Source organism: Pomacea canaliculata, linkage group LG1 (assembly GCF_003073045.1).
Source record: "Pomacea canaliculata isolate SZHN2017 linkage group LG1, ASM307304v1, whole genome shotgun sequence".
NCBI lineage: Eukaryota > Metazoa > Mollusca > Gastropoda > Architaenioglossa > Ampullariidae > Pomacea > Pomacea canaliculata.
Window position 1 is genome coordinate 19,153,125 of NC_037590.1, and position 25,083 is coordinate 19,178,207.

Consider the following 25,083-nt stretch of genomic DNA (forward strand, 5'->3'; position numbering starts at 1 on the left):
TTCAAATTCACAGGTCACCAAGTATTGTATGAAATATAAAATTAATCCTGGATTCGAGACACAGCTAAATCGTTTATGGTATAGAAATATTTAATTTATAATTATTTAATACTTTTTTTCTCCAGGGATAAACATTTTTCTAGCGTTCTTCCTTTTACTCTTGCTACTGGCTGACTACACTCCTCGAGCTGCTGCCTCTATTCCACTGATAGGTAAGCCTAATAGTGATGCTTGAACATTAAGATAGAAACTTATCATAGGTTTGATTATTATTTATTGTTTTATGATTTCCAGGTTAGAACAGTTTGGATCTTGTTATAGCTCTTTTTGTCGCAAAGCGAAGCACTACGTTTCTTGGTGTTAATCCTCATCCGATTTCTTTCCCCCTTCCTCTCCTGTGCTTTCGAACTCTTCTCCTCTAACAGTTCCCCCTCTAGAAGAAAGTGCATTCGTTTATCATCTTACCAATAGGCTTTAATCAAGCCGTTGATCAGCGAGATGCAGCGAACCAGCAAACTGGTTTGGAGGTTTACAGAAGCCAATGACCCGAGGGTCAGGTATCCGAGCGGCTGTGGCTCAGCTTCTCCTGGCGAGGTTCGTGCGTGTTTCGCACGTAAAGAATTTTCTCAATTAACTTTGTCTGGCCCGCACAGGCCCGGCTGGAGAGTGAGACTTGTTGCCACCATAAACACCGTCAGGACCCCTGTGCAATTTTTTTTCGGCACTTGTTTATGTTTCTTACAGTTGGGGTGTCTGTGATTATATCTGACAATATTCGTGTCAGGTAGTGTTGTCGTTGAAAAGTAAACTGTAATATCCTCATTGTTGTCATAATCATCATAATCATCATCATCATAATCATCATCATCATCATTGGTAATTGAATGAATGATTACCATTTTCTGCAGGAGGTTTCTTCTGTTTGAGCATGATCATGATCACCTTGTCGACGGTGCTTGCGTGCATCTCAGCCAACATGTTCTTCAGAGGAGTTCGCACCAACAGGGCTCCGCGATGGCTCAGATCTGTATGCCACAATTTAATTATAAATCTTTTGTTTTTTGTCTAATCATTTTCTGGTGCGACCTTCTTTGTGTATGTATACATAATTGCGTGTGTGTCATTTTTGCACGCGCACAAGTGTGTGTGTGTGTGGGTGTGTGTGTGTGTGTGAATCAATTCTTTTTTACTTCTTCATATCACTGATACATCTTTTGTGCTACCACGTGTACAAGACCCCCCCAAAAAAAAAGATAGAGCAAGAAAGAGATTCTGCATTTAACTGACTTGTCTGCCGATTTTTCCGGCATTTCTTTCCACTTCACCACTTCTTACCAGAAAAACGGTGACAGGGTTCTTCTTGCGTGCGAATTTGTTTCTCTGTTTTTTATTATTATTTGCTGGTTTCCTTGTTTTGTTTGTTGTTCTTTTTCGTTTAATCTGGAATTATTTTGTCTTTTTCATCTTTCGCACATTTTTAGCTACGTATTTTTTACGTGTATATGACCAGTCGCTTTGTAGATGTAAATTAAAGCCAAGAAGACAAAAAATCCTCTCTTAGCTGATTAATTCAGACCTTCCGACATGCTCCTTCTTCCTCTATCAACTTAACAGCAAAATCTATTTTCTCATGCCAGTCACAGTTGCCTCTCTACTCTCATTTTTATTCGGTGCTGAGGCAGTCGTGATTGAAAATTTAAAAAAAAATGCCTCAGCCAGTCTGAAACCTATCCCTAATTGCGATACAAAAATTCGGAAGAGTATGAAGGACGGTTCTGCTTCAGATGTGAAGTAACACGAAAAGTTAATTATAAATAAGGACCTCAATCTAGAAATGGAACATGTAAAGGAAATGAAGCCTGCGCGGTGTGTAACTTTTCAATGTATTATGCATTTCCCTGCTTCTCGAATGCTGATGGTTGGCAGTTATATTGACAGAAACTTTCCCAGCAATCTAAAATATCACTTCGTCCAGCGCTGGCTCCGGAACAAATAGCCGTATTAGAACTACTGAACACTCCCTCGGGAATAATAACCAAACTACAGAGCACTTGCTACAGTCACATCTTTGTTGTCAGAGTTATTGTTCTTATTGGAATTATCATTGTAATCGGTACTTTATTTTCCAATTAGGAATATTTTTGAATGGGCGATACTAGAATGCCATTGGGAACAGATGATGGCGATGCATGGAACGGTGTAATTATATGGTCATCAAATAAAAATCAAATATTAATCATTATAAAATGTGATGTACTATAGCGAATTTGTTGACATCATGATAACTCGAACATAGGGCATAATTTTGTCTTCTTTAAATACACATTACATAATTAAAGGAAACCCTATTTTAAGAAACTACTCTAAAACGATTATTTTGATACAAATTGAGAATATCGATCTAAGATGAATATAGTTGTGTGCGACAAACAAGAAAGACTATATTAATTTTTTTCCTCATTTTTAATGAGAAGAAAAATAATGCTCAAAATTGCGAATAAATTAGCATAGGTACCTCTGCTTTTACAATCTTCCAAGAAAAATAAAACGTTGCAGAGGCATCGATGATGAATTAGTCAATTATAGAATGTAATGTGCTTTGGAGAAGCTTATAGTCTGCAAGCTGTCGCTATCAGTCAAATGGTTAAATAATCATTTCAGTGAAGCAATGTTGTTGTGGTTGCTTGGTTATTATTATTATTATTATTATTATTATTATCATCATTATTATTATTATTCACATAGTGTATCATCGATGGACTAGCCCGAGTCATGTGCGTGCGTGACTCCTTCCTGGAGCCTCGGTGTGACGTGACGACGCCGCGGAAGACGTGGTCGACCTACGTCAGCACGTACCGCAGCTGCTCAGACCCAGAGACGCTGTGCGCCAAGGTGAGCCTGCTGGAAGTGGACAACAGCCACATGGACTCCAAGACGGAGCTGCACGACAACGAGCTGGAGGAGCTTCTCAACGACATGACGGGCGAGGAGGACGCCGCGGAGCTGCTGACGGAGGTGGGGGCCATCAGGGAAGCCATGGCGCGCGAGCAGGAGGCGCGAGGAACGGACGACGCCAAGATGCAGCACATCCGGGAATGGCACATGATTTCTTGTGTCGTCGACCGCCTCTTCTTCGCCCTCTACGCCGTCGTCAACTTGATGGGCATGTTGGTGATGCTGATTCGTTGGTTAATCAATGAGTAGAGGAGAGGATGTTAAGGTGTTGATGCAACTATAAATCGCTTTTTATTTTCCTCGAGGAATTTAGTGCATTTCTTCCCACAAGCCAATACGTGGTCACGTGATGAATGTGTGCGTGTGTGGTAGGTACGGGTATGTGTCTGTGTGTGAATAAATGTACACGTATGAGTAATGGATCTACCTGATGTAGTTTGAACTAGAGGTGAAGGAAAGACCTTAAAGCGTGTTCCATGTTACTAGGTATGATTAGGGCAGTATATATCGACACATTTAGTGAAATATATCATGCAAGCACTAAAACACACACACAAACATTTTTGCATGATCATCATGTAGAACCCGAATTCATCTTGGCATACACTGTGTCCATTGTAAACACTTTCTGATTGTTGTGTTTGACCCTTAGGTACATTGATGTCAAATCTATGCAATGCACACATACCCTAAAGCAAAGGCTGACAGTTGTACTGCTGTCTTCCTGTCTTCATCTGTGTCTTAAGGCAGATGGACAGAACAGAATTCAAAATTTTCGTCGTTTTCCTTAACTACAAGACAGCTTTTATTTGCCAATACAAGCACTGATAAGTTCATCTGTCAAATATTCTATTTTAACTGAAAGGATGGATATCATGAGTTTGTATTTAAGTACCCTTTACAAACTTTACATATGATGAACTGTTGCAAATTTTCGGTGCATTATTTTCTACCTTGCTTGACTTTCTGTATTTCTTTATTTTTGCTATTCTGTCTTTCACTCACTCGTAACGAAGTCATGTATTTTTTTAATCATTGTGATAAGCTAGACACGTTTTCAGGTATACTTTACTAGCAATTAATTATAAATATTTATTATATATATATACTCACACTTATTTAACAGGGTAATATAGATTAGTAGTGGCATGTACTTTGAACAGCTTGTATTTAATAAGGGTACTTTATAATATGTGCATACTTTGAACTTTTAATTGTTAATTGCCACGATAGTCTGATTTCATTTTTCAACTGTTGTCTTATATTTTTATTGGTAACTTGTAATGATTTACTGATTTATTTATGGCAAATACACGCATAATCTTGTTGTACTACGGCTCTCTTTGTAAAGAAAAAATGAAGATACAGCAAAATGTTATGTGTATGAAATAAAAACTACTGTCTTTGCATTAAACCTTTCATTCACTATGATATGTCTGATTTAAACGAAAGGACCTACAGCCCCTAGTTTAACTACAGCCCCTAGTTTCAAATTATTGAGACTAGATGCTCTAAAGTTTGTGATGTTAAGCTCCTACTAACACCAGCTGTATCTTTCCACGGTTCAATTATGTTTGAAGAAAAGCCTGCTTGTACAGACTAGCTAGGGTTTATTTGTCGAGATCCTTGTTGATATCTTTGTGTGTCTTCATCCTCCTTAGATGGGATTTAAAACCATGTCCCATCAGTAACACGTTAGAAGTTTGAGCACCAGCATGTTTGTCAAGCTTACGAATCGATTCGCTATTTGGTGACCATCACTGATTTGTCATGCTGCTGCTACAACTAAAACAAACAAACAAAAGTACAACAGCAAAAAGAGAGTAAGGAAAGTGTGATTGATTGTCTCTAAGTCAATTGTTTGGTAAATGTTTGTAATATTCTGTTTCCTATGTTGATTCTTTTTATATCTGATCCTTTGCGTGATGTACTTGTGTATACAAGTGTGCTTAAACGCCTCTTAGTGTATGTTTTATGTGTGTGCGTGCATGCGCGAGAGCAGACTGTTCATTTGAAAACAACAAACAGCCCAAGTAGGCAACAAAATCCTGAGACCATCAAAGAGAGAAAACCCTGGTTTACACCCGCAAGTGAGGCCGGTTGCGTCCCCTGACCACGCTATCGCTGATTAGATCAGTGTGCTGGCGTGAGTGAACAATGTATATTTAAATGGTACATTTCTCGAGAGCATTTCATGCGGGATTGTCACGCATGGTTAAGTAGCGATTCGTGTGGTAGTCAAAGAAATGCTCACTGAGGCTTTCCACGAATGATTTTCCCACGAACCAAAACTTCCAGACAACACATACTTTCAAAACACCTTAAGACGTATCATATTGTATGAATGTACCTGTGTCAATAATTTGTATTAAACTGTCATGAATGTTATTCATTCAGTTGTTTATTTAGTGTATAATGTATCCAACAAGCGTCAAGGAAGGTAGACATTCTGAATATCGCATCATTCTGTCAGAACTCGCCCCAAGATATATGCAAAGGAGGGAAAGTCATATGAAATATACCATTCATAGTATAAACTTTAGAATGTACATGTGAGATTCAGCTCAATCTATGCAACATCAAAAGTATCCAGCCTAGGAACTACAATTACAAAGATCATTTTCTAAACATAATTACTAATTATGAGTCAATGTACACATCCTCGATTTTATTCTTTTATTTTGAATCCAATAATGTGGAAAATCTTAAAGTGGTGATGATCATGAGGGTATTGTACAGCAAAAGTACAAACTACAAAAGATAAATTCATTTTTAGACGTGTATTTCATCCAGCAACAATATTATAAATTGTTGGCTATAACTACTCTACAGCACAGTCGTGAGCGGGGCTATTGTCAAGGCGGAGAAAGCATGAAATGTTATTCAGCGAGTACAAAGACAAAGAACGAAAGACGAGGTCCATCAGAATAATATGAACGACTGAACAGTTCCGACCACTTAGCACTAAGCAACCAGTCTTTTTGTTCTCGCGGTTTGTATAAGGTCAAACCTTAAAAATCATGAAGCGTACCCTGATGTCCTCAATTCAACAGCTAACAAGAGTGGTGGGACCAACGGTGATTGGTGTATGATGGACGTCTCTGATTTGATTCTGTCTATGCATTGTATTTTTATAGGTCTCCATCTTGAGTACTTTAGTTTTTCCTCAGAATTTAAAAAATAATCTATTGAAAAAGTTGTCAGATTAAAAAAAAATAACTACCTCCAAATAGACTACACCGACAAAAGGGTAAAAATCTGTCAGTCAGAGACTGAGTAAATTCAACAAAATTCGAACCAAAACAACCCCTTTTTTCACCTTTGTCAGTATCTAACTAACCTTTTCTGTTGTTTTTTTTTTTTTAATTCAAAAGACCAGTCATCATTCAGACAATGCCGACAAACTACTAAAATATAGTGGGTGAGCGAAGATTTCTCCTCTGAACGTCCCATCTTTCGCTGCCAATCGGTCCTTACAGGAAGACATTATAAAATTATTGCCATACTTACTCTTTCTTCATTATTTGCCTAATACACAACAGCATCGAAAAAGTATTAAATAAGTGCATACAGTCAATCAATATTAAATCGTTTATTTCAATTTTTTTTTATCTTTTGTGCAAGTGTTTTTCTATATGGCTTACAAGTGAAAAAGGGTATTTTATGGGAAACATGCTGTGTGCAACACACCTGCCATAGTGCAAGTGAATATTGCATCGGAGACACAATAAATATAAAGACATAAATGTTGGGTCATTCACTTACATATAAAATCACTTTCTTACAAAAAAAAAACAAATATTTATTATACTCGTTGACTGAATTTCTACTAAGTAGGGATTCGTTACACAACTGGTTACATCTAAACAATTTTGCATAATCTTTTATGAATGTTTAAAAAAAACTATTGCATCTGAGAAAGTATCCAATACTTATTTTTGAGCGACAATAAACATGTCTGTGTAAATAAAGATTCTTTTTTCTCCTTCTTTAAGTTCTTTTCCTTTCGACTTCAGGACGTGGAGGATTTTTTTTTATGCTCGTGACATTAGAATCAAGCAGCGATAGGGCTGACTTCTGAACAGGCAATTGTGGCATTTCTGTGATCAGCGAAGTGAATCTTCCATCAAAATGTGCATTTAACTCTCGTCTTCAGCTGACTACATGCAGAACAGAATGACCAGCAGTCCAACGATATTAATCACAATATACACAGCAAAACACAGGCGATCAGTCACACAGGAAATAATGCGCCACTCCAACACGACTTTCTCTTTTTCGCCAGCAGCAAGCTTCTTGGCCTCGTGGCGTTGAATTACCTCCCTTATCCCTCGCACTTCCTCCAGAAGCGCATTGTTCTTGAACAGGAAGCTGCTCTTCTCCGAGAAAGAGTCCCAGCTGCACGACTCGAAGGATTCTTGTTTGGCGAACATTCTCGAGTCGGTTTCGTGGTCCAGGAGTCGAAGTTTGACAAACTTGACTTCTGGCTCGGGTAGTTTGCCGTTCTGCTCGTTGGAGGTGGTCCAGCTGATGGTGGCGCCACCTGTTTGCTCGTAGCGTGGGATTTGCACTTTTTCATGTACGCAAAACACTCGCGACAACCAGTCGATCATGAGCTGAAAAGAGAAATTCAAGAGTTTACAATCAAAACAATAAAAATGTATCCGTTTTAACAGTGAAAAGTAAACATGTTGCATGTTGCGTGACAACCGTTTTTACGTCTTCTGATAGGTCAGACCATCACTGGTATCTTTCTGATTAATGTTTGCCTAGAACTTTGTTTTCCTCTTTTGTGGTTTTTATGTCTTACTTTTTTCTCTAGGTTTTTGTTGAGAAGAAAGCGAGGAAGCTGATGAGAAAGAAAGAAATACATGAATGAGTAGAATTCTAATTCTTAAGAGAAGGCTAAAAACAAAAAGATCAAGCAGGTGTGTTTGTCAAGCTGCACATAAGCACACGTTAATCAGACAAAGTTAACTCATACATCAATGTCATTCAGATACTAACACTTATTATACATGCTTATATAAAGATGTGGGATTCCCTTAATAATTTCCGGGAATTTTCCAAGTGTCTGCTTAATTGTAGAACATAAAGTGTGAACATAATAAAATGTCATTTGTGCAGATTGAGAGTGCAAGACTATAATTTGGTCGAGTTGTACGTAGTCTGTTACAACATCTGCTGCTCACGACATGTGTACATACAGCACACATACTTTAAAAAATCTTATAATGATATAATAGAGTAATTGTGTGCAAGGAAGGTTATCAGGTTAATAGGCTATACCGGTTTCATGCATAATTTGTTTCTTTTTCTCCTTCATTTCTAAATGCAGTTTGGGGGCTTGTCTGCTTCAAGAGAGTCTCTCGAACTTTGAATGACGATAACAACATGTTGTCACAGAATGTCATCTTGTACTACTTTCTTTTATTGGCCTCCCTAACAGCACCCAAAGTCGACCTTCTTACACTTCTTCCGCCATTATGCTTGTCAAAGACGAGAGGAAGAAAATATTCCATTATCGCTTCTTCAAATTTGTCAGATGGCTGCGGAAATGTACTTATTATCTTCTACTGCACGCGCTTACAGAGGGTCATTGACCCTTGTGTATGAGGGCCTCCACGTAACTCGCTGTCACGGATGAAAAGCCGTTGTCAACACATGGTGACGTACGTGATGCTAACGTCACGTAGAAGCCTCACGTCCTGAGTGGTGCTCACAGTCTTCAGGGGAGCATTCCAAGCACATTTTTGCTTTGATGATAGGGTGTTTCACCACGTGACTGCTTCTGTTTCAGGAAGGGCATCGCGACATGTCCGAGCAGACATCTCTCACCACATTTCATTGACAGCGATGTGAGCGAAAGCAGCACCCAGGAACATCGCGTGGCAAAATCAATGAAAGGAACAATTTGGGAAGAAATTTGTTTTTTTAAGTAAAGGAGTCGATACAGATTGCCATCATGCAGTTCGAATCAATGGGAGCAAATCACTGTAGTTCCCTTGGCCACCCAAAAGAAAAGAAGTTCAGGTAGTAAATAACTGCAATTATCTTTTCCCGGATTCTCCCTGAAAATAATGGCCTGTAAAGTATGTCTATAAACTTCTCTTTTGCACAGCCGGGTATCTCACTTGATTTCTCCATTTTTGAATGAGATCGGACGTTCAAACCGCTAACACCGTTAATACACTTTGTGGGCCCGTAACTACAAATAAAACAAAAGTCTGAAAATCCTGGTGGATCAAGGGTTGTCATGACAGTAAGAAATCCTCTTGAACTCCTAACATCAAATGAAAAAAATGCTTTGGGTGCGCAAGGAAGCAATGGTCGCAAGAAGAATTTAAAATGTGCTGATAAAACATTTAAGATGTATTCGTTATATTATATTTAGAGACACCTTCTAAAGGTTGTCAAGCAATTCATACTGTGTTCATGTGAGTCAATATCCTGACAGATATGATCACAAAACACGCTCGTTGTCATCAACAGTTTTATGTTGATTATATAATAATAATGATAAGATGTGAAATTATTGTCTGTCCATGCCCATGGCCTTTATGTGCGCCATGAACGTGATGTCTATTTTTGCATCTAATAATAAGAAAATAATGGAGAATTTATAACAAGAATAAGAGAACCAGAAGAAAAAAATTATTTAAAGGACATTAACACCACTCGTTCTTCACTCTCTGCCTTTCTTGCTTGCACACACACACAGGTGAGTTCAGTGTAACTGTCTTTTAAATGTCTTGTTATTATTATTTAAGGTTTTGCTGACATAACTTTGAGGTTCAGTTTTCTATTGATTGCCTTAATTGTTTCTGGATTTTTCAAAAACCTGACATTGTCCAGTGTGAGAGAGAAGGAGAGAAGAAGGGGCTGAGGGGGCGGTGGAGCTCAACCTCATCACTAAACAGGTGAGAACAACGATTACCGTTCTTAGCCAAGGCGGCGCTTTGTTGATTCTGATGCCGCGGAAGAACATGTTGGCAGCGACACACGCGAGGACAGTGGACATGGTGATCATTATCATGCTCAGGCAGAAGTAGGCACCTGCACACCAGTGGTCAGGACTTAATGTAGGCAAAGACAACAACAGACGTTGGCCATCTGTTTGTTTTCTTCGATAAAACACGTGTTCTTGGTAAACACCCATAATATTATTTCAAAATATTTTTATGACGGTTATACGTCAATTGTGATATGGTCGAATGTTCTTCCATATGTTTTTGTTAAGAATTGACATAATTATCTAATTTTGTTTTTAGAACAATCTATACCAAAACGGCGGCAGTAAGGAATTGTAAATGATACAATGGTTCTAGTTTTTGCGTACAAATAGTTGGAGACAAGAAAACACACACACACACAGACAAATATTCGCGCCGACTAACCAATGAGTGGAATGGAGGCTGCTGTTCGAGGTGTAAAGTCCGCGAGGACCATCAAGAGAAAGAAAAAAGCGACGAAGACACTCATTCCTGAAACAGAAAAAAAGTTGACACGAGTGCAGACAAGTCTTTCTTTAGCTTGAACTTGTCTTTAAACTTCGACAGACATGTCCCGCCCTTGCTTCAAAATCTCACTTTGACAGAAACTGTGTTCGTTATAAGGAATAGTAACAGCAAAGGTGTTGATCATATTTATCCAGAAATTATAATCTCGTCTAGTTGCGAAGAATGTACCTAGCTGTAATTTGGCAGGTGACTCCGGAGGCACCCAGAAGATCACTAATGTCAGCAGACTCAGCAGAGCGCACGGGATGAGAAGAATGAAAGTGTAGAAGGCGACCTTGCGCTTGATGGTCAAGGTGAAGGTCAGGTCAGGGAAGGGAGCATCCTTGCAGCAGGTGTAGTACTTGACGGTTCGTCGGGCGTAGTTCTCCACGATGTCCCACTCGTTGCTGAAGACGAAGTCGCTGAGGTCGAAGGACTGGTTGCTGACGAAGTCGATGTTGAGCTTGTTGCCGTTGTAGGTCCACGAGCCGAACTTGACATGACACGTTTGGAGGTCGAACGGGAAGTACTTGGTGTTGAAGGCACAGGAGCTGCGCAGGATCGCTTGAGGCATCCACAGGATTTGACCCTCGTGGTTCACGATCACCAACGCCTCCCTCTGCTCGTGCAGTCGGTCGTCTGCACTATACATACGCACGCAAGCAGCACACACATACACGCACAGCGTTCCAGACCTGGGTGAATGCTAAAAACGATTGATATTTCTGTCAAAATGTAGATTTTGGTACAGTGTATCAGTGATAATATTGCGAATCTCTATATCTGTCTCTGTCTTCAAAGTCTCAGTATCAGATTTATTATGTCAAGCATGTGAATGCGCGCGCACAAACACATATACCTAACACTCCCCAGCACACGAGTGTTTAATGTTTAAATTTTTATTTACTGGAATTTGCATTTTATGGAGCCTGAGGATCGTACACACAAAAATAGGCACACACACACACACAAGCAGACATACAGAGACATAAACATACAGTGGATCCATGAGATATTATCAGTGTCTCAGTGTTTGTTGTACGTGTGGTCCGACTGTGGGGTGGATTGAGACCCGTGCTATGAAGTACAGCCCAGGCGCCGGGTGTGCAGCAAGAATCGAAACTTTAGCTACAAGAGTAAACACAGAAACCAAGACTCGTGTGTCCTGGACCACCGTGCCTCACAAGTCCTTGACTTCAGACAGTTCAGTTGCCAAACATGGATTGCCCTGGTCCAGTGCATGCTTCTATTCATAAAATTTTGTTTTCTTTCTTGTCTAAATGCAATGCCTCTTTAATTTCGTGTGAAGATTTATGTGGAATTTTTTTTAATAATTCTTATTTACTTTCAAAGCAAAAATAGAGGTGTGCAGATTGACAAGCAGATGGGACAGCGAGGAGGAGGAAGGTAGATGACAAAGCAAAACAGGTCATTTAGAAAATAAAACACACAGCAAATCACAACAGACCACTTAATATCAGAGTTTTAACAGGCTAATAGTTTGTTGTTTTTTTTAAACATTTCAGGCTTAATACATCAATGAGATATGACAAATGGGATGAAAGCGGTTTGATGTTACAGATAATTTCCACTTCGGTTTGCTGTGTTCGATGTGCCGGGATCTTGCTCTAACCCCGAGGTAGGGATGTTCTAAACTCAAAGCCAAACTCAGTTTGATTAGTCTATTGTCAAAGAATTAGCAGCCAGCCCTCTCTAATTCCACTAGAAGCCTGGTGTTTCTGCAGAATTTGATTGACATGAACGTCTTTTTTTCCCATCCTTCCTTTCGGATGGGGAGCGTTGTGCAGAGGTCGATAGCAGTTTAAGTATGCGACTGGCTTTATGTCAAGTACATCGAGGTTCCTACGCATCCTGATATCCTAGTCTTCTGAGTCCACGCACATCCAAAGGAAATAAATGCGAATCTTTCTGTATAAATACATTTAAATTTACTGGAAACTCAAAACTGATTACGAAACCAACAAACCTCTGACTTAATCTCTGAAATAACATGAACATTTTTCTACAATATATACAAGATATCTGATCGAACTGTACTCACAAATTATACAGCTGTATGTCTGGCAGCCAGATTTTATCCGAAGGAACACGGATGCTCTCTACTCCATCATGCTCTAGCGGGTCCCACTGAAGTAGAATATCTTTCCACGCCTGCAAAATGTTATTAAAAAAAGTATCAGTAAAAATATTTATCTTAAACTTCAAAAGTCTGAAAATAAACATTATGTACATTGTATCTTAAATCCAGTACACTTTGGGGGACTGTTACAGCGTATTTATCTACATCATAAGAACAAATCTTAGGTGTCAATGAGAAGGACAACAAAGAAGTAGAATTAACGCTTTGGTTTCATTAATTCACTTCACCAATAATGTCAGATTACAAAGTCTTCATTCCATAATTATTCCATTAAATTACTAAGCGCCAAAAGTAAGGTCAGATCACAAGTCTTATTTCATTTAGGAGAGCAGCGTCGTCAGATTAAAGTGTCCTGAGTTGTTTACATACACCAAGTCCAACTCATGTAAACAACAGTGTTCAGATCATAAGAGATGCCAACTTCAATGTCATGTTACTATGTCATCAGTCGTTCCGGTCAACAGAGATGTCAGATGACAAATACTGAATCATTCACATCAACAGAGATGTCAGACTTATCAAATCCTCATCTACTGACGTACATAATGATACCAGACGCTGCACTTAAGGACTTGGTTCGACTCGTCCACATCCAGTATCTGGATCAAAGACATGCCGAAGTACACAGTGAGGTTGTCGGCGAGGTCGGTCACAGGTCTCCCGTGAGTTCCCTCCAGTTGGTACCGAGACAGCAAGTCTGTGATCAGCAGCTTTTCTGCCGATGAAGGCAGTGCAGGCATTTCTCCCTCGTATGTCTGGACATCTAAGAGACAGAAGTAATTATATATACAGGTGTTAATAGCTAATCCATGTACCTTAGCCTAACGTCATGAAGAAGTGAGAAGTTTGGTGTAATCTATACTCAAGAAGGGTTTCTTTTAGTGCTAAGCTAAGACTTCTAGACCACTTCTTTCAGCAATTATTTTTGAGCGATCTTCCTAAATCTGGTTTGCCAGAGATTTGGCAAAGTAAGATGTCTGACAGGACCAAGCTTTGGTGGACAAAATGTTTCGTGTATTGGTTTAATATGGAGGGTCGTTTGATGTTGCGAATGGAACAAATGAATGTGGAACAAAATGAGTCCCCCATTCCGTTCATTGCAAACATGGGCTACATTAGCGAGAACCGGGCCTCTTTGTCTTTAACATATTGCAACCATTGCTGAACAAAAATCACAGATATATCCTCTCTTTTCAGTCAACTATTTCTCCATTTCTTGTCCAAGGCTGTGGAACTTTATAGGGCCTTACCTCTACCTCTTGAGTAATTTTCTAGGAGACATTTCTCACCAAGTTCGCAATATCGACTTGCTGGTTCTTCTCTCTATCTTTTCCAGACCCCGCTAAATAACATACCCTAAAAATGTTAGCATGCAGCTTTTTCCTGAAGATGATTAATAGTAAAGGAAAAATATCCGTGACAAATCGTATCATTCATGTTGCAAGACATGTACTCTTCTGAAGACGTATTCGGGTTTGTCCAGAGACAAATATCAGACTGTATAATTCGGGGGAAAAATCGCTGTCATTCCCCTCCTCTCCCTTGAGAAATAACCTCGTGTATATCAACGGCTGGAGAGTCTATTGTGGTTGAAGAAGGGCGTTATAAAAACATCCATAATAACTCATTCAACTGCATCGGAGTGCTGGAATATTTACGAGCAGGACATTAAGAATGGAAGCTGTAGGAGTTCAAACATTTTTAATGCAAATGAATCGAAAAAAATGTAACGTCCATGCTTTTGTATTCTGTTACTGTTTCACTGCCATTCTACCCAAGTATCACATTTAAAAGCATTCCTCAGAAGTCAGACTTCACTAGCATGTTGTCTTCAAGTCCATTTGTGTAACTGAACTTCTCGTGAATATCTGAGCGTGAGCCGGGGTTAGTGTGGACAGAGAGAGAGAGGGTGCTAACGTGGAGTAGGTAATTTGCTAGCTAACATTTACAAAATCATTGCTGACACTCCATGAATCAGGATGACAAAGGCGTTCTAAAAAAACAGAAAAAGAATAATAGGTCGCCGAGACACACGCAAATCACATGACCAAACGCATAAATATTCTTTCTCTCACTTCCTTTTCTTCCATTCACACGTCAACACACACACACACACACACACATGCACGCACGGAACACGATGTGCACGAGTATAGAAACAACAGGTTACAGTCGTGTTTAAATGTAGATGCAAAGAGGATAGAACTGAGACTCGTGTACTAAAATCAACTAAAGTTTTTTAAATTATTTTGTAAGAAAAGAAGCTGTATGCAATATATTTGAGGTTCCTGATTTCTTTTAATAGAAATGATCACAGCGCGAGTGTTATTGGTTCCGTCACAACACTGTCCACATAAAATTATAACAATAATGATTCTAAAAATATACTGCAGACCGAATGACATTTTAATATACAACTTTTAACAATGAACTAAAAAGAGATAATTAAATCAGAAGCAGTTGTTACATACGATTTAAACCAATTAAGTAGTGTAAGAAGAAAAGTTTCCTTAAAACAATAACTGTATGGATTTGTCTTTGAGAAGTGTGAGGCTGCACATCTTGAGCAAATCTGAAAATTGTGGTCGGCTACACATCAGGCTCTCAGACATGCTTCGCACGACCCAAGAATCTTCGGCAGCTTCATTTCCTACCAGATAAAACTGTCTCTGATTCATTCCTGACAAGTGAGTCCTCAAGCAATGCCAGCATCGATACATTTTGTGGAAAAACCGAGAATGAATCGACGGCCGTCATGGCTCGCCAAGACTGAAGACGTCTGCGTCAGAGTGGGTGAACTTCTTGAAAACATTGTTGCCGGTTTGGTAGATGGAAAACCTAACAGCACATACTTCACTGTCGAATCAAAGCATTCGTTTTCTAAAAAATCACTCGTAAAATTAATTAATATTTATTTTATGGGAAGGAAGATATTAACTTCCAGTGGATCATTGTCCTCAAATAGGTGATAACAGGAGAACAAAAATTATTTTTGTAGATGTCGTGAGCTTAAATTGTTAAATAGCATCATTTGTTAAGTCCACGTTGAGTAATCGTTCATTAAGTTCTAGACATGATATTGTTTAAGCTTTAACCTGAAAATTGTGTCAGTCTTCGCTAATCTCTTTTAAAGACAAGGTCTACTATAGACGACACCTTAGGGTCACCAGCTGACCTTATCGTATAACAGTTATCTTTTTAAGGAAAACAAAAAAATCTTTGTTCAATTCAAACAGTGGCCTCAGCTTCTAAATTTCTGCTAACCTTTTTTACCGTTTTAAATGAGGATACTGGGCTCCAAGAAAGGATTGTGTGTCCACCCTGATGCTGGAGACTGGAAGCCAGTAACGGAAACACGGCGTACTCCAATATTCGTGCAGACTTCAAGCAATGACGGCCATGTTTCTCCTGTATACACACTTGCTCCTGATCAATATCCTAAAGCTAACAAGCGCCGTTAGTCGGCCACCAGACCAAGGACACCCTTACACTCTTGACCGGACCTTTACTCAGCTGCTGGGAGGCTGTCAAACGAGGTGACCTCAAGTGCCCCTTGCTGACTGCTTTACGGTAGCCATCCACAGAAAGGCTAACGACCAGATCTTTATGAAGACCCTGGACATATTCCCGTTCTCCAAGGTGGTGTTTGCTGCTATTTTACTTCTTCTGGCGTCAAAACCGAAAGTCATTTGCATTTGATTAGTCCTAATGTAAAGTTAGATTGTGACAGTTAAGAAATTTCAAACGATTTGTGTCTCGATCAGTTATTGCCAATCTCGACGACCCATATAATACAAAGACTACATCAAGAGAATACACGCTCACGCACGCACACACTGATGTAAAAATGATGACCACAACCGTCTGCTTCTTTTCTTTCTGGCACATTACAGCCATTTATTTTGATAACCACCCAGACTGTCTCTCCAGGAAATCTTTGCCAAGAAGTTGGGACTTGTAGTAAATTACTCACGGCTTGCTGCACTCTCTCTGACGTTTGACATATTTCTAACAAATTTAACGGACAGCTAAACCAGTCCCATCTCCAAAGTCCAGGCAGTTTCGATTGCCTCCGTTCTACTAATGTAACCATACTGCTATGTCCACACACACAGATAGAGAGATGTTGTGAAAACCAGTATTACTAGTTTTGGATGATATCCAAGCTAGTTGTTTTAAGACCCATAGTAATTAACTGGCTTGACTATCAAGACACTTTCCATTCGCCTTTGAAGCCAGGAAAACAAACAATGAAGCCAAGAATATTCGAATTTTAAACTCAAGAGCCATATGTGAGTTCAGCTACAATAGATTGAATCATTCTCTCGATTTTCTCTTTCTTTCTCCTCCGATGCATACCTTTCTCTGTCCCCCATGCAAAGGTCCTGTGTGACATCCAGGTGAACAGAAGAAATGGTAGTCGCATCCTTCCCTCTTGTGGTAGTACCTTCAGTATGTTCACTTCCACTGCCTTGCTCAAACCACACCTGGCTGCAACACGAAGTCAGTCTCAGGTCTGCAGAAAAATAAAAAGACAAGACAAATTTTGTATTTCACGAATTTTCTTCATGGATGATACTGCTAAGCAGTCTTTTAGTAGCGTTTCTTATTCTATATACTTAAGGACAAGTTAGTTTTGACATCCATCAAGCTAGCAGCATCCACTTTTATTTACATTTACCTGTCAAATCATATACGGTTATATATCTGTCCTCTCTTGCTTTTTTATAAACTGAATGTGATAAAGAAAATTTTCTAAATGTAAAAACAGTTCCACGTATTTTGCTTATTTTGTATTGTCGTTAAAGTTTATTTTGGCAACTCTGCACTTCCTCCTGTCGACTGCGGACAGCAAGAGGACGAAGAAGAACTTTTAATGGAATCAATGAAGTCAGCACAGCCATCTGAAGACTGGGATACAATTTGTCAGCAAGAGAAAGGGATCCCCGTGGTGTGGCAAGACTTGTAACCAGGTCAAATTGCGCTAATTGTTCCCAAGAGTGTCCAGGGACCCGAACTGATGTTTGAAGAAATTCTTCTTCCTCACTTCAACCTAAAAGCTGTAAAGTTCAAACCTCTCAAGGGTCTGAAGCAAGCGGTAGCTGCCAACTGTCCAGAATGTTGCTAGGTTTTTATCAAAGTTTAACAGGAAAAATAAATCGTAAAAATGCTAACATGGCTGGATGTTTTTTCATCGGACAAATTGATTGTATTTTTAACATTGACGGGTCACTAGTTACGACAGACGCTTGGCTGAATGATGATGTTCCTGATGTTAATAAAGTATTTGTAGTTCTTATTTACCTTTGTAAAATGGGATTGTTCTTATTTAAAAAAAATATGTGTAGCACAGAAGCAGAAATATAGACACAAAATTAGTTATACCATGGTTATACACAGAGGTTTTATTTATGAAACATAACCTTTCTGGATTTCGTAAAAACAAGGTTTGGCCACCATGTTTTGTTCTGATTTAATTTTTTTTAAATAAACAAAAAATATCGAACATTTCAGCCGAACACCATTCAATAGGTTCTATTCTTGACTGCAAAAGCTTCCGGTGAAGCTTCTAGAGACGAGGCAGAAGTCTACACAGAACCAGTAGCTTTAAAAATGATTCTTAAAAAAATAAGCATATTGATCTTACACTCCAGTCCGAGTTGCCTGACAAGACCAAGCTTTCGTCTGGCGGAAATGACACAATGTTTAGCCTACTGCAGCGACTCCTCATCCTCCACCTCAGGGGATGGGTGGAGAAGCCATATTTAGGAACAGGATCCACGCCTTGGTAATCCACGTGTCTCGTCTTTAAGAAACTGTGTTAAAGCCACACCCGGCCTCATAAATGATTTCTTGCGAAACAGTCATATTGAATAGGATTTTAATAATACTACTACGTGTCTTCTTTAGAGCATAAGGTGATCTTTAGCTATGTGGTCTTAGCTGATGATTATTTTACAACACCAAAAAATCTGAGAAGGTTATGCGCTTCACAGTGTTGTGGTGCTGTGATGAACAATATTAATATTACAAAACTCAAGGTGAAAGATAATGGTTTCATTTGAGAAGAAATAGTTACATCGGTTTTAAAGGCGAACGACATTTTTATCTTTCTTTCTCTCGCTCTCACTCTATTATTATTTTGGTCCACTTATTTTATTTCCTTTTCAAGTCTGGCTGTGTATTTTTACTTCTTCATTTTATCCTTTCTTGGCTAGGGTTATGAGATCGAACGGTTGGTCAAAAGCGCTCACTTCAATCGACTGTCGCCTTCCCTTTTCTTAAGATCGTCCACTGACATTTTTTTGGAGAGGATAACTCAAGATCCTAAAAAAGACTTTTTTTCCTTTTTTGTAAAAGACTGGCCACAAGGTAATTAACCAAGACATCGACTTCGTCAGCGATTTCACTTTTATATTGAAATATTTCCCTCAGCTGCTGTCACCCACAGCTGAAGCTATTGATGCTTGGACCATCAGCTGATGATTTTAAGTTCATAAAATGACCCCACTAGTACAAGAACTGAAGACTTTGCCGATGACCAATAACTTCATCCTAACATCAACATGTGAAACGAACTCAGAAAGAGGAACTCGTATGGACTATAACTTTCACAGTTCAGTTTGTAGAAAGTTTTTTTAACGACTTCGCTTTCTGCCAAGTCATCGACCAATAAAGAACCAACAAAGTCCAGACTGGAAAAGTAATAAAGACGATGAAAACACATTCCAGCACGAAGAAACCTGATTTTTGCACTGTGATAATCATGGTGTTATTTCCCCCTGTTTGTCTTTTCATCATTTGCAGTGTCCTCTTGAGACAACAGAGGAAAGAAAAATCGATGTCTGTAGTCTACAACTACATATCGAAGGAAGATGGATGTTTGTACATTGGAGTGACCCACCATATCTCAGGGTTGAAATAAAACCTCAGAAGTTTTAGTGGGGACCCAGTTTTAAGATAACATCCTTGGCTTGTTTACAGTCGAGATATTCTATAGTAATATTTGTGTTTTTCTATACTTAAGCGTTTTACATTATGTTTTCTTTCCTCTCCTACTTCACTTGTTCTATCTTCTTCTATGTGTAAACAGTTAAGGACCTTTTATCTATTCGTCTGTGTAAATAGTCTATCGACAGTGCACGAATGAAAACTGGTTTTATTTCAGGATATTAAAGGGAAAAGCAAGGTAAGTGATAAGTTGCAATAGCATTCTTCTATTTTGTATAACACAAAGGTCGGTGTCTCGACAATTTATTACACGACTGCTAAATCGAAACAAGAAGTAGCTAGGGTGAAACTCTGTCCTCTGCCATCTTCTGTCAGGACATTCGTTCAACATTCTATCACAGGGTCTTTCAAAATTTCACTTTACGATCTCTAAATCCAGGATGCAACTGCTTCGATGGTCTCTAATCAGGAGACTAACAGTCTTGATTTCTGTGGTTTACTAACATCACTCCACGACACAACCTGGCATCCTACCTGAACCACCTCAGACCTGTGTTTTAGACGGGATTGTAAGTAAACAATCGTAAACAAGTTGTCACCAGAAATTTGGATCGGACCTGATTCAAAATGTATGATTTTATGATTTAAACCTAATATAATTTCCCTTCCTTTTCGCTTTAAAATTGCATGGTTCATGTCAAATACTGTCTGGTTTATTTTCTGTCTACAAAAAACTACCACTCCTTCCAACCACTGATGTAGAAAGTGGTCTATCTTAAATTTGTTATTAATTTTTTCCTGACATGTTTACAAGTACACATAGGCGTACAGTCACATGCATGAAAACACACACACACACAGAGAAACACATTCACACTTATCTATACAAAGAAAGCGAGAGAATTTAAATAATGACTTCACTAAAATATCCTTAAAAAAAGACAGGACTATCGGCAGACAAGCAAAAAGATAGAAGATGCAGTACTAGACTAGAAAGAGGTTGAGAATGAGAAAAAGAGATTGGTAGAAGACACTGTGTCACTCCAGTAGGTGTTTAGTTGAAATATTGAACCACATATCTAATTTATTTTTCGTGAATGCATTTTTAATTATTACTTTTACATTTTTTTTATAATTTACTAATTATTTCACCGATAATGTCTATGAACACTGCAGGAACTTCCATAATGAATATTGTACGCACAGGTAAAAATAGGAAAAAGCAAAGCCAACTGAAGAGAAATAATGATGCGAACGGGAAAGCTGCTGCATGTCTTGAGACAAACTCACCTTGTGGTCTTGTTGCCCTCACGACTGCCGGGGGAGGAGCAGCCAGAGATCAAAGGGCGTTGGTTACCAGCCTGGCTTTTTTTTCCTTTGTGAAAAACGAATACATCTTCCCCACAGGTGCAGATTGGATCCACAGCGAGCGAGTGCGTGCAAATATTCCAGACTGTGTACAGCTGCCTCACCCTCCGGTCGCCGTGCCTGCAAGTGTGCGGTCAGCATCCCCCACTGCAAACAGCGCCAGCTTCACAACGACAGCCTGCAGCTCCACGTGCAGGCCACGTCACACAATATTTCAAACTTCCACTTCTCAGCAATCGACTTTGTCCTGGAGAGGTCTCGTCCCCGAGAAACAAAAACTGTCATGGGAAGGGACTGGAATATAATTGCGTGCATGTACACTGTCTGGATTTTCTTTAAATGGATGGCTGCTTTATTTGACACCGTGTGTGAGGACAAAGGTGACAGTCAGTTCGATAAAAGCTATATAAATAGGAGGTCAGAGCTGAGAGGATTTTCTTGAATGGAGATGAAGAACACATAAATAAGACAAGCGCCATGTCGAAGACAGCATGTCAAATAAATGAAAGGGCAAACAGGCCACTAAAAGAAAGAAAACTGTAAAATATTCTAAAGCAATAATAATCCAAACAAGAACTAAAATCTATAATGTAAATATTTCCTGTCATATTTTATAGGATGTCTTAAACAATTAGAATTATTAGGCATACATGGCTTAACATTTCTTATTTTTATTATAAACACTTCCAATAATAACTAAATCTCTATAATGTATGCCATTGGCACTTGAAAAGTTACCACTGAGCTGCTTATTCGTGTAAAGTTTCCTCAGTCCAAAAGTTGTGTTTAACATTAGTGTCACATCGAATCTTAAAGTGAGAAACTTATCAGCCAGAACAAAAGATTAAGAACACTGCTACTAGAATGTTAACACCAGTTAACACAAATAGGAAGCCATGTTGTACAGCACCTAGTCAGCAAACTTCTCACACTAACCTGAGAGCGGAGAATGGACAGCAACTCCGAGGGTGCAAAAGGTTGCAGATGCATTCTTCCTGGCACATGATGCGCGAGTCCTGCCCCCAGTATATCACTATTTACGTGTGTTCGATTCAAGGTTCCGTCTAAATTCTCTTGACAAATATGGAATCCGACAGCAGGCTGCAAATCACATTACCTTCCAGCTGATCTTTAGTGCCGACGACAAGACGCCCCGAGACGCCGTGAGCACAACGAGAGAAAGAAAATTGTCTCCGGCAGACTCATTGCCTGCACGCATGGCTGATGACGAGTCTCACGTGCTCGCCGGCTAGAGGACCCGGCCACAGGATAGCACAAGATATTAAAAAGACAAAGGCGGAAATAAAATATCATCATCATCATCATCATCATCATCACCACCACCACTTGCATCTACTCCTAATATTCGCATTCCTCCTATTAAAGAATGCAGTTTTGTTATTACAAAGTCAGTAAGCATTTGTTATAAATATAACAACCACTAATGTCTTGTGAATGATGCTCATGGTGTTGTTCCAACTACAAATCACTACAATTACAGCAACTACCACCATTGGTGCTGCTGCTACTGTACTACTGATGCTACTCTACTAATACTACTACTACTACAACGTCTACAACTACCGTCTGTATCTGCTTTGTGTTTATTTTGTGAATATATTCAGGATTGACTCTTGAAGCCATGTTAAGCCTATCGGCATATTTGAGAAAAATTATTAAACATTTATTACGTATACTTTTTTCCCCTGTTGAAACAAAACAGAAAACTGAATAGCTAGAATGAAAAAATTGCAGACTACATCTTGCCCAATCGGCAAATTTCTTGTTTTCGATTCTCTAATGACATTATATTCACTGGGTCACCTCGCATGGCTTCATTTTTTTTTCTCGCCATCAAAATCACTCGGCTTTTTCTTTTTTCAATTCGCGTGCATCAATACAGACCACCAAAAGCACTGACACCATTGGTGTGGGGAGGGAGTAGATGTGTAGAGTGGAAGATGAACGTGAAGACAATCAATTAAGTGATAACTGTGGAATTTACATTGGTCTCCACCACATATCAAGATTCTCTTTTCTGACGATTGACACAGCTCGCGAGAAAATCATTCGTTTTCCTTTCTTCTATATTTATTAATGGATGTAAAAGATCTACATCTCTCTTACTATCTGTAACCGTGGAGCAAGCTTGAAATTATCGTTTCTATCCACCGACTAGGCAAGATGGGAATCCTACCTTGGCGATTTCTATGGATACAGGCAAGCAATATCCCAGCAGATTTCAAGTGCGTAATCTTTTTTTTTTCCTCCAGTTCGGATTACATTCCACAGTATATCAGAAAAAGTCGACAGCGAGATCAGATTTCAATAGAAATTCAGACATGTACACACATGTTTGTGACAGACAAATAGACAGGACGGATGTGGTCTTAGCAATATTATTTTATAATAATTTGAATAATGAAAGGTTGCCGCCACGATATATCTTACTAACGAAACGTTTCTGCATTGTACGATGTCCTGCAATGAACTTGGACAAACGTTTTCATTGGCTCGACAAAGGTTTCCTGTGTAAAGGTAACCTTCCTATCCTTCGGGTGCTGGAGACAAAAACTTGTCACGGGGGCCAACCCACATGCATGCGTGTTTATTATGACCAAATGTATAAAATATTTTCTAATATACAAGAGGTTTTTTCGCACAAGGAGTTTGTCGTGGTTAATGAAAAACTATACGTACCACGTCTTCATCCGTCTATTATGAAGATATGCTCTCTCAAAATTGCACTAGAATGGCAGAAGTTGTTGAAATCCAATATTTTCTTTCAACAGGAGCAGACAATCTGAATGTTTACTCTTGCCGAAAGTAGATAGCCTTGACAGGACAGGCAAGGATGGCAGTTCGATGTATCAAGATGACAGATGGTTCCTTGACTTGACCATAGCGAGAAACGAACACATTTCACGTGAAAACTAAGAACGAAGCTTTATCAAAATCTGCTCACAGTTCACTCCTTCTACTGCAACGCAATTGCGGGGATGACTGAGGACTTGTGGCGGCCAGACTGCGGTTGCGTGTCCTATTAACGGTTCTGGGTTGGACCATAATATCACTTATCTATGTTGTCTGGCGTCTTTGTCGGTCACGAATCAAACTGGAACCATTTTGTGCAGGAAGGGTATCAGGGTCCCTCACACTCGCATGCGGCCTTTTGTCGAGAGATGCTGCCTGGAGTTATTTTACTAAGGTCGCCAGTGTTTGCTGATGAAGGAGGATAGGAATGTTTGCACAAAGTGAGTTTGCGTGCCTGAAAGATTTAAAATTGGTTTTTTTCTCAAGCCGTTGTGAAAATGATGATTATGTTGTAATTTACAAACCACAGTAGAGTTCTTGAGGTCACTTGATCATACGCAGCAAGGGGTATAATTTTTTTAATTTTTCTTTAAGCGCGACACATCTAGAGGCTTCCAATATCCAACCAACTTTCATTATTTCAAAGATGTATTGTTCGGTAAAAGTTTAATTTTCTACAGTTCAGGTTGATGAATGATACAGTGCATTTTGGTGTGTGGAGGTCAACTTAGTACACTGTATTTACAGAACTAAGAACTCACTGATAATTTAGCTAACATCGAAGAAAACATGACACATAAGCGACAACATACGAGGTACACAGAGGTAAACAGGGATGAATTGCAAATGGAGATGTCGGCAAAGGAGTCAGTTCGACAAGATATTTCTGAAGCTGTAATCACAGTCTGAAAAGAAAAAGACAAAAAAATACAAACGTTGGTGCCAGCTAAAAAATTCTGAAGAGTTTATTCAAGTCTGCAAGTTTGGTTGCAAGCTGAGCTCAGTCACAGACCCTATTTGTTTCGGATTATACCACATAGATCATCTATGATGTTTTAGGCTGCATCTCTCTTTAAAGGTTTATTGACTTACAAAGACCGTTCGACACACTATCGCCTCTTTCCAATAAGGTACCATCATGTCCAGCTTCCGAGAACAGATGAGAAAGGAAATTAATGTCACTTTTCGCCTGCGCTTCCTTCGGACCTTTGATCCGGATACTCGTCATCCTTTATCGTGCGTGTCCTGGAAAACATCTCCCAGATCTTTGTGTCCTTTGCCCACAGAGCATCTTGCTACTAATATATCATGATTTGGGTAGGATCAATAGCGTGG

At 39.2% G+C, this 25,083-nt stretch overlaps 2 protein-coding genes across 2 annotated transcripts; one reads left to right on the forward strand and one right to left on the reverse strand.

Moving 5' to 3' along the window:
* The first annotated feature begins 130 nt into the window (after positions 1–130).
* LOC112577225 (acetylcholine receptor subunit beta-like) lies at positions 131–4,352 on the forward strand. Its single transcript, XM_025260257.1, has 3 exons — positions 131–212; positions 909–1,027; positions 2,746–4,352. Exons 2-3 carry the CDS (start codon positions 929–931, stop codon positions 3,202–3,204), a joined length of 558 nt encoding a protein of 185 aa, XP_025116042.1. The 5' UTR covers positions 131–212; positions 909–928; the 3' UTR covers positions 3,205–4,352.
* A 2,244-nt stretch (positions 4,353–6,596) lies between these two features.
* On the reverse strand, positions 6,597–21,142 carry LOC112567657 (neuronal acetylcholine receptor subunit alpha-9-like). The gene is made up of 8 exons (XM_025244372.1): positions 20,857–21,142; positions 16,975–17,106; positions 13,158–13,378; positions 12,517–12,626; positions 10,644–11,098; positions 10,353–10,439; positions 9,893–10,011; positions 6,597–7,571 (listed from the first exon to the last, which is right to left on the reverse strand). The coding sequence occupies exons 2-8, from the start codon at positions 17,039–17,041 to the stop codon at positions 7,116–7,118; spliced, it is 1,515 nt and encodes a 504-aa protein (XP_025100157.1). The 5' UTR covers positions 17,042–17,106; positions 20,857–21,142; the 3' UTR covers positions 6,597–7,115.
* Between the last annotated feature and the right edge of the window lie 3,941 nt (positions 21,143–25,083).

Coding starts and splice junctions, on each gene's coding strand:
- LOC112577225 (XM_025260257.1), top strand. CDS start 929: ATGATCATGATCACCTTGTCGACGGTGCTTGCGTGCATCTCAGCCAAC. Junction 1,028..2,745: donor CTCCGCGATGGCTCAGATCT/GTATGCCACAAT, acceptor TTATTCACATAG/TGTATCATCGATGGACTAGC.
- LOC112567657 (XM_025244372.1), bottom strand. CDS start 17,041: ATGCGACTACCATTTCTTCTGTTCACCTGGATGTCACACAGGACCTTT. Junction 11,099..12,516: donor GACATACAGCTGTATAATTT/GTGAGTACAGTT, acceptor GCGTATGTATAG/TGCAGACGACCGACTGCACG. Junction 10,440..10,643: donor ACCTGCCAAATTACAGCTAG/GTACATTCTTCG, acceptor TTTCTGTTTCAG/GAATGAGTGTCTTCGTCGCT.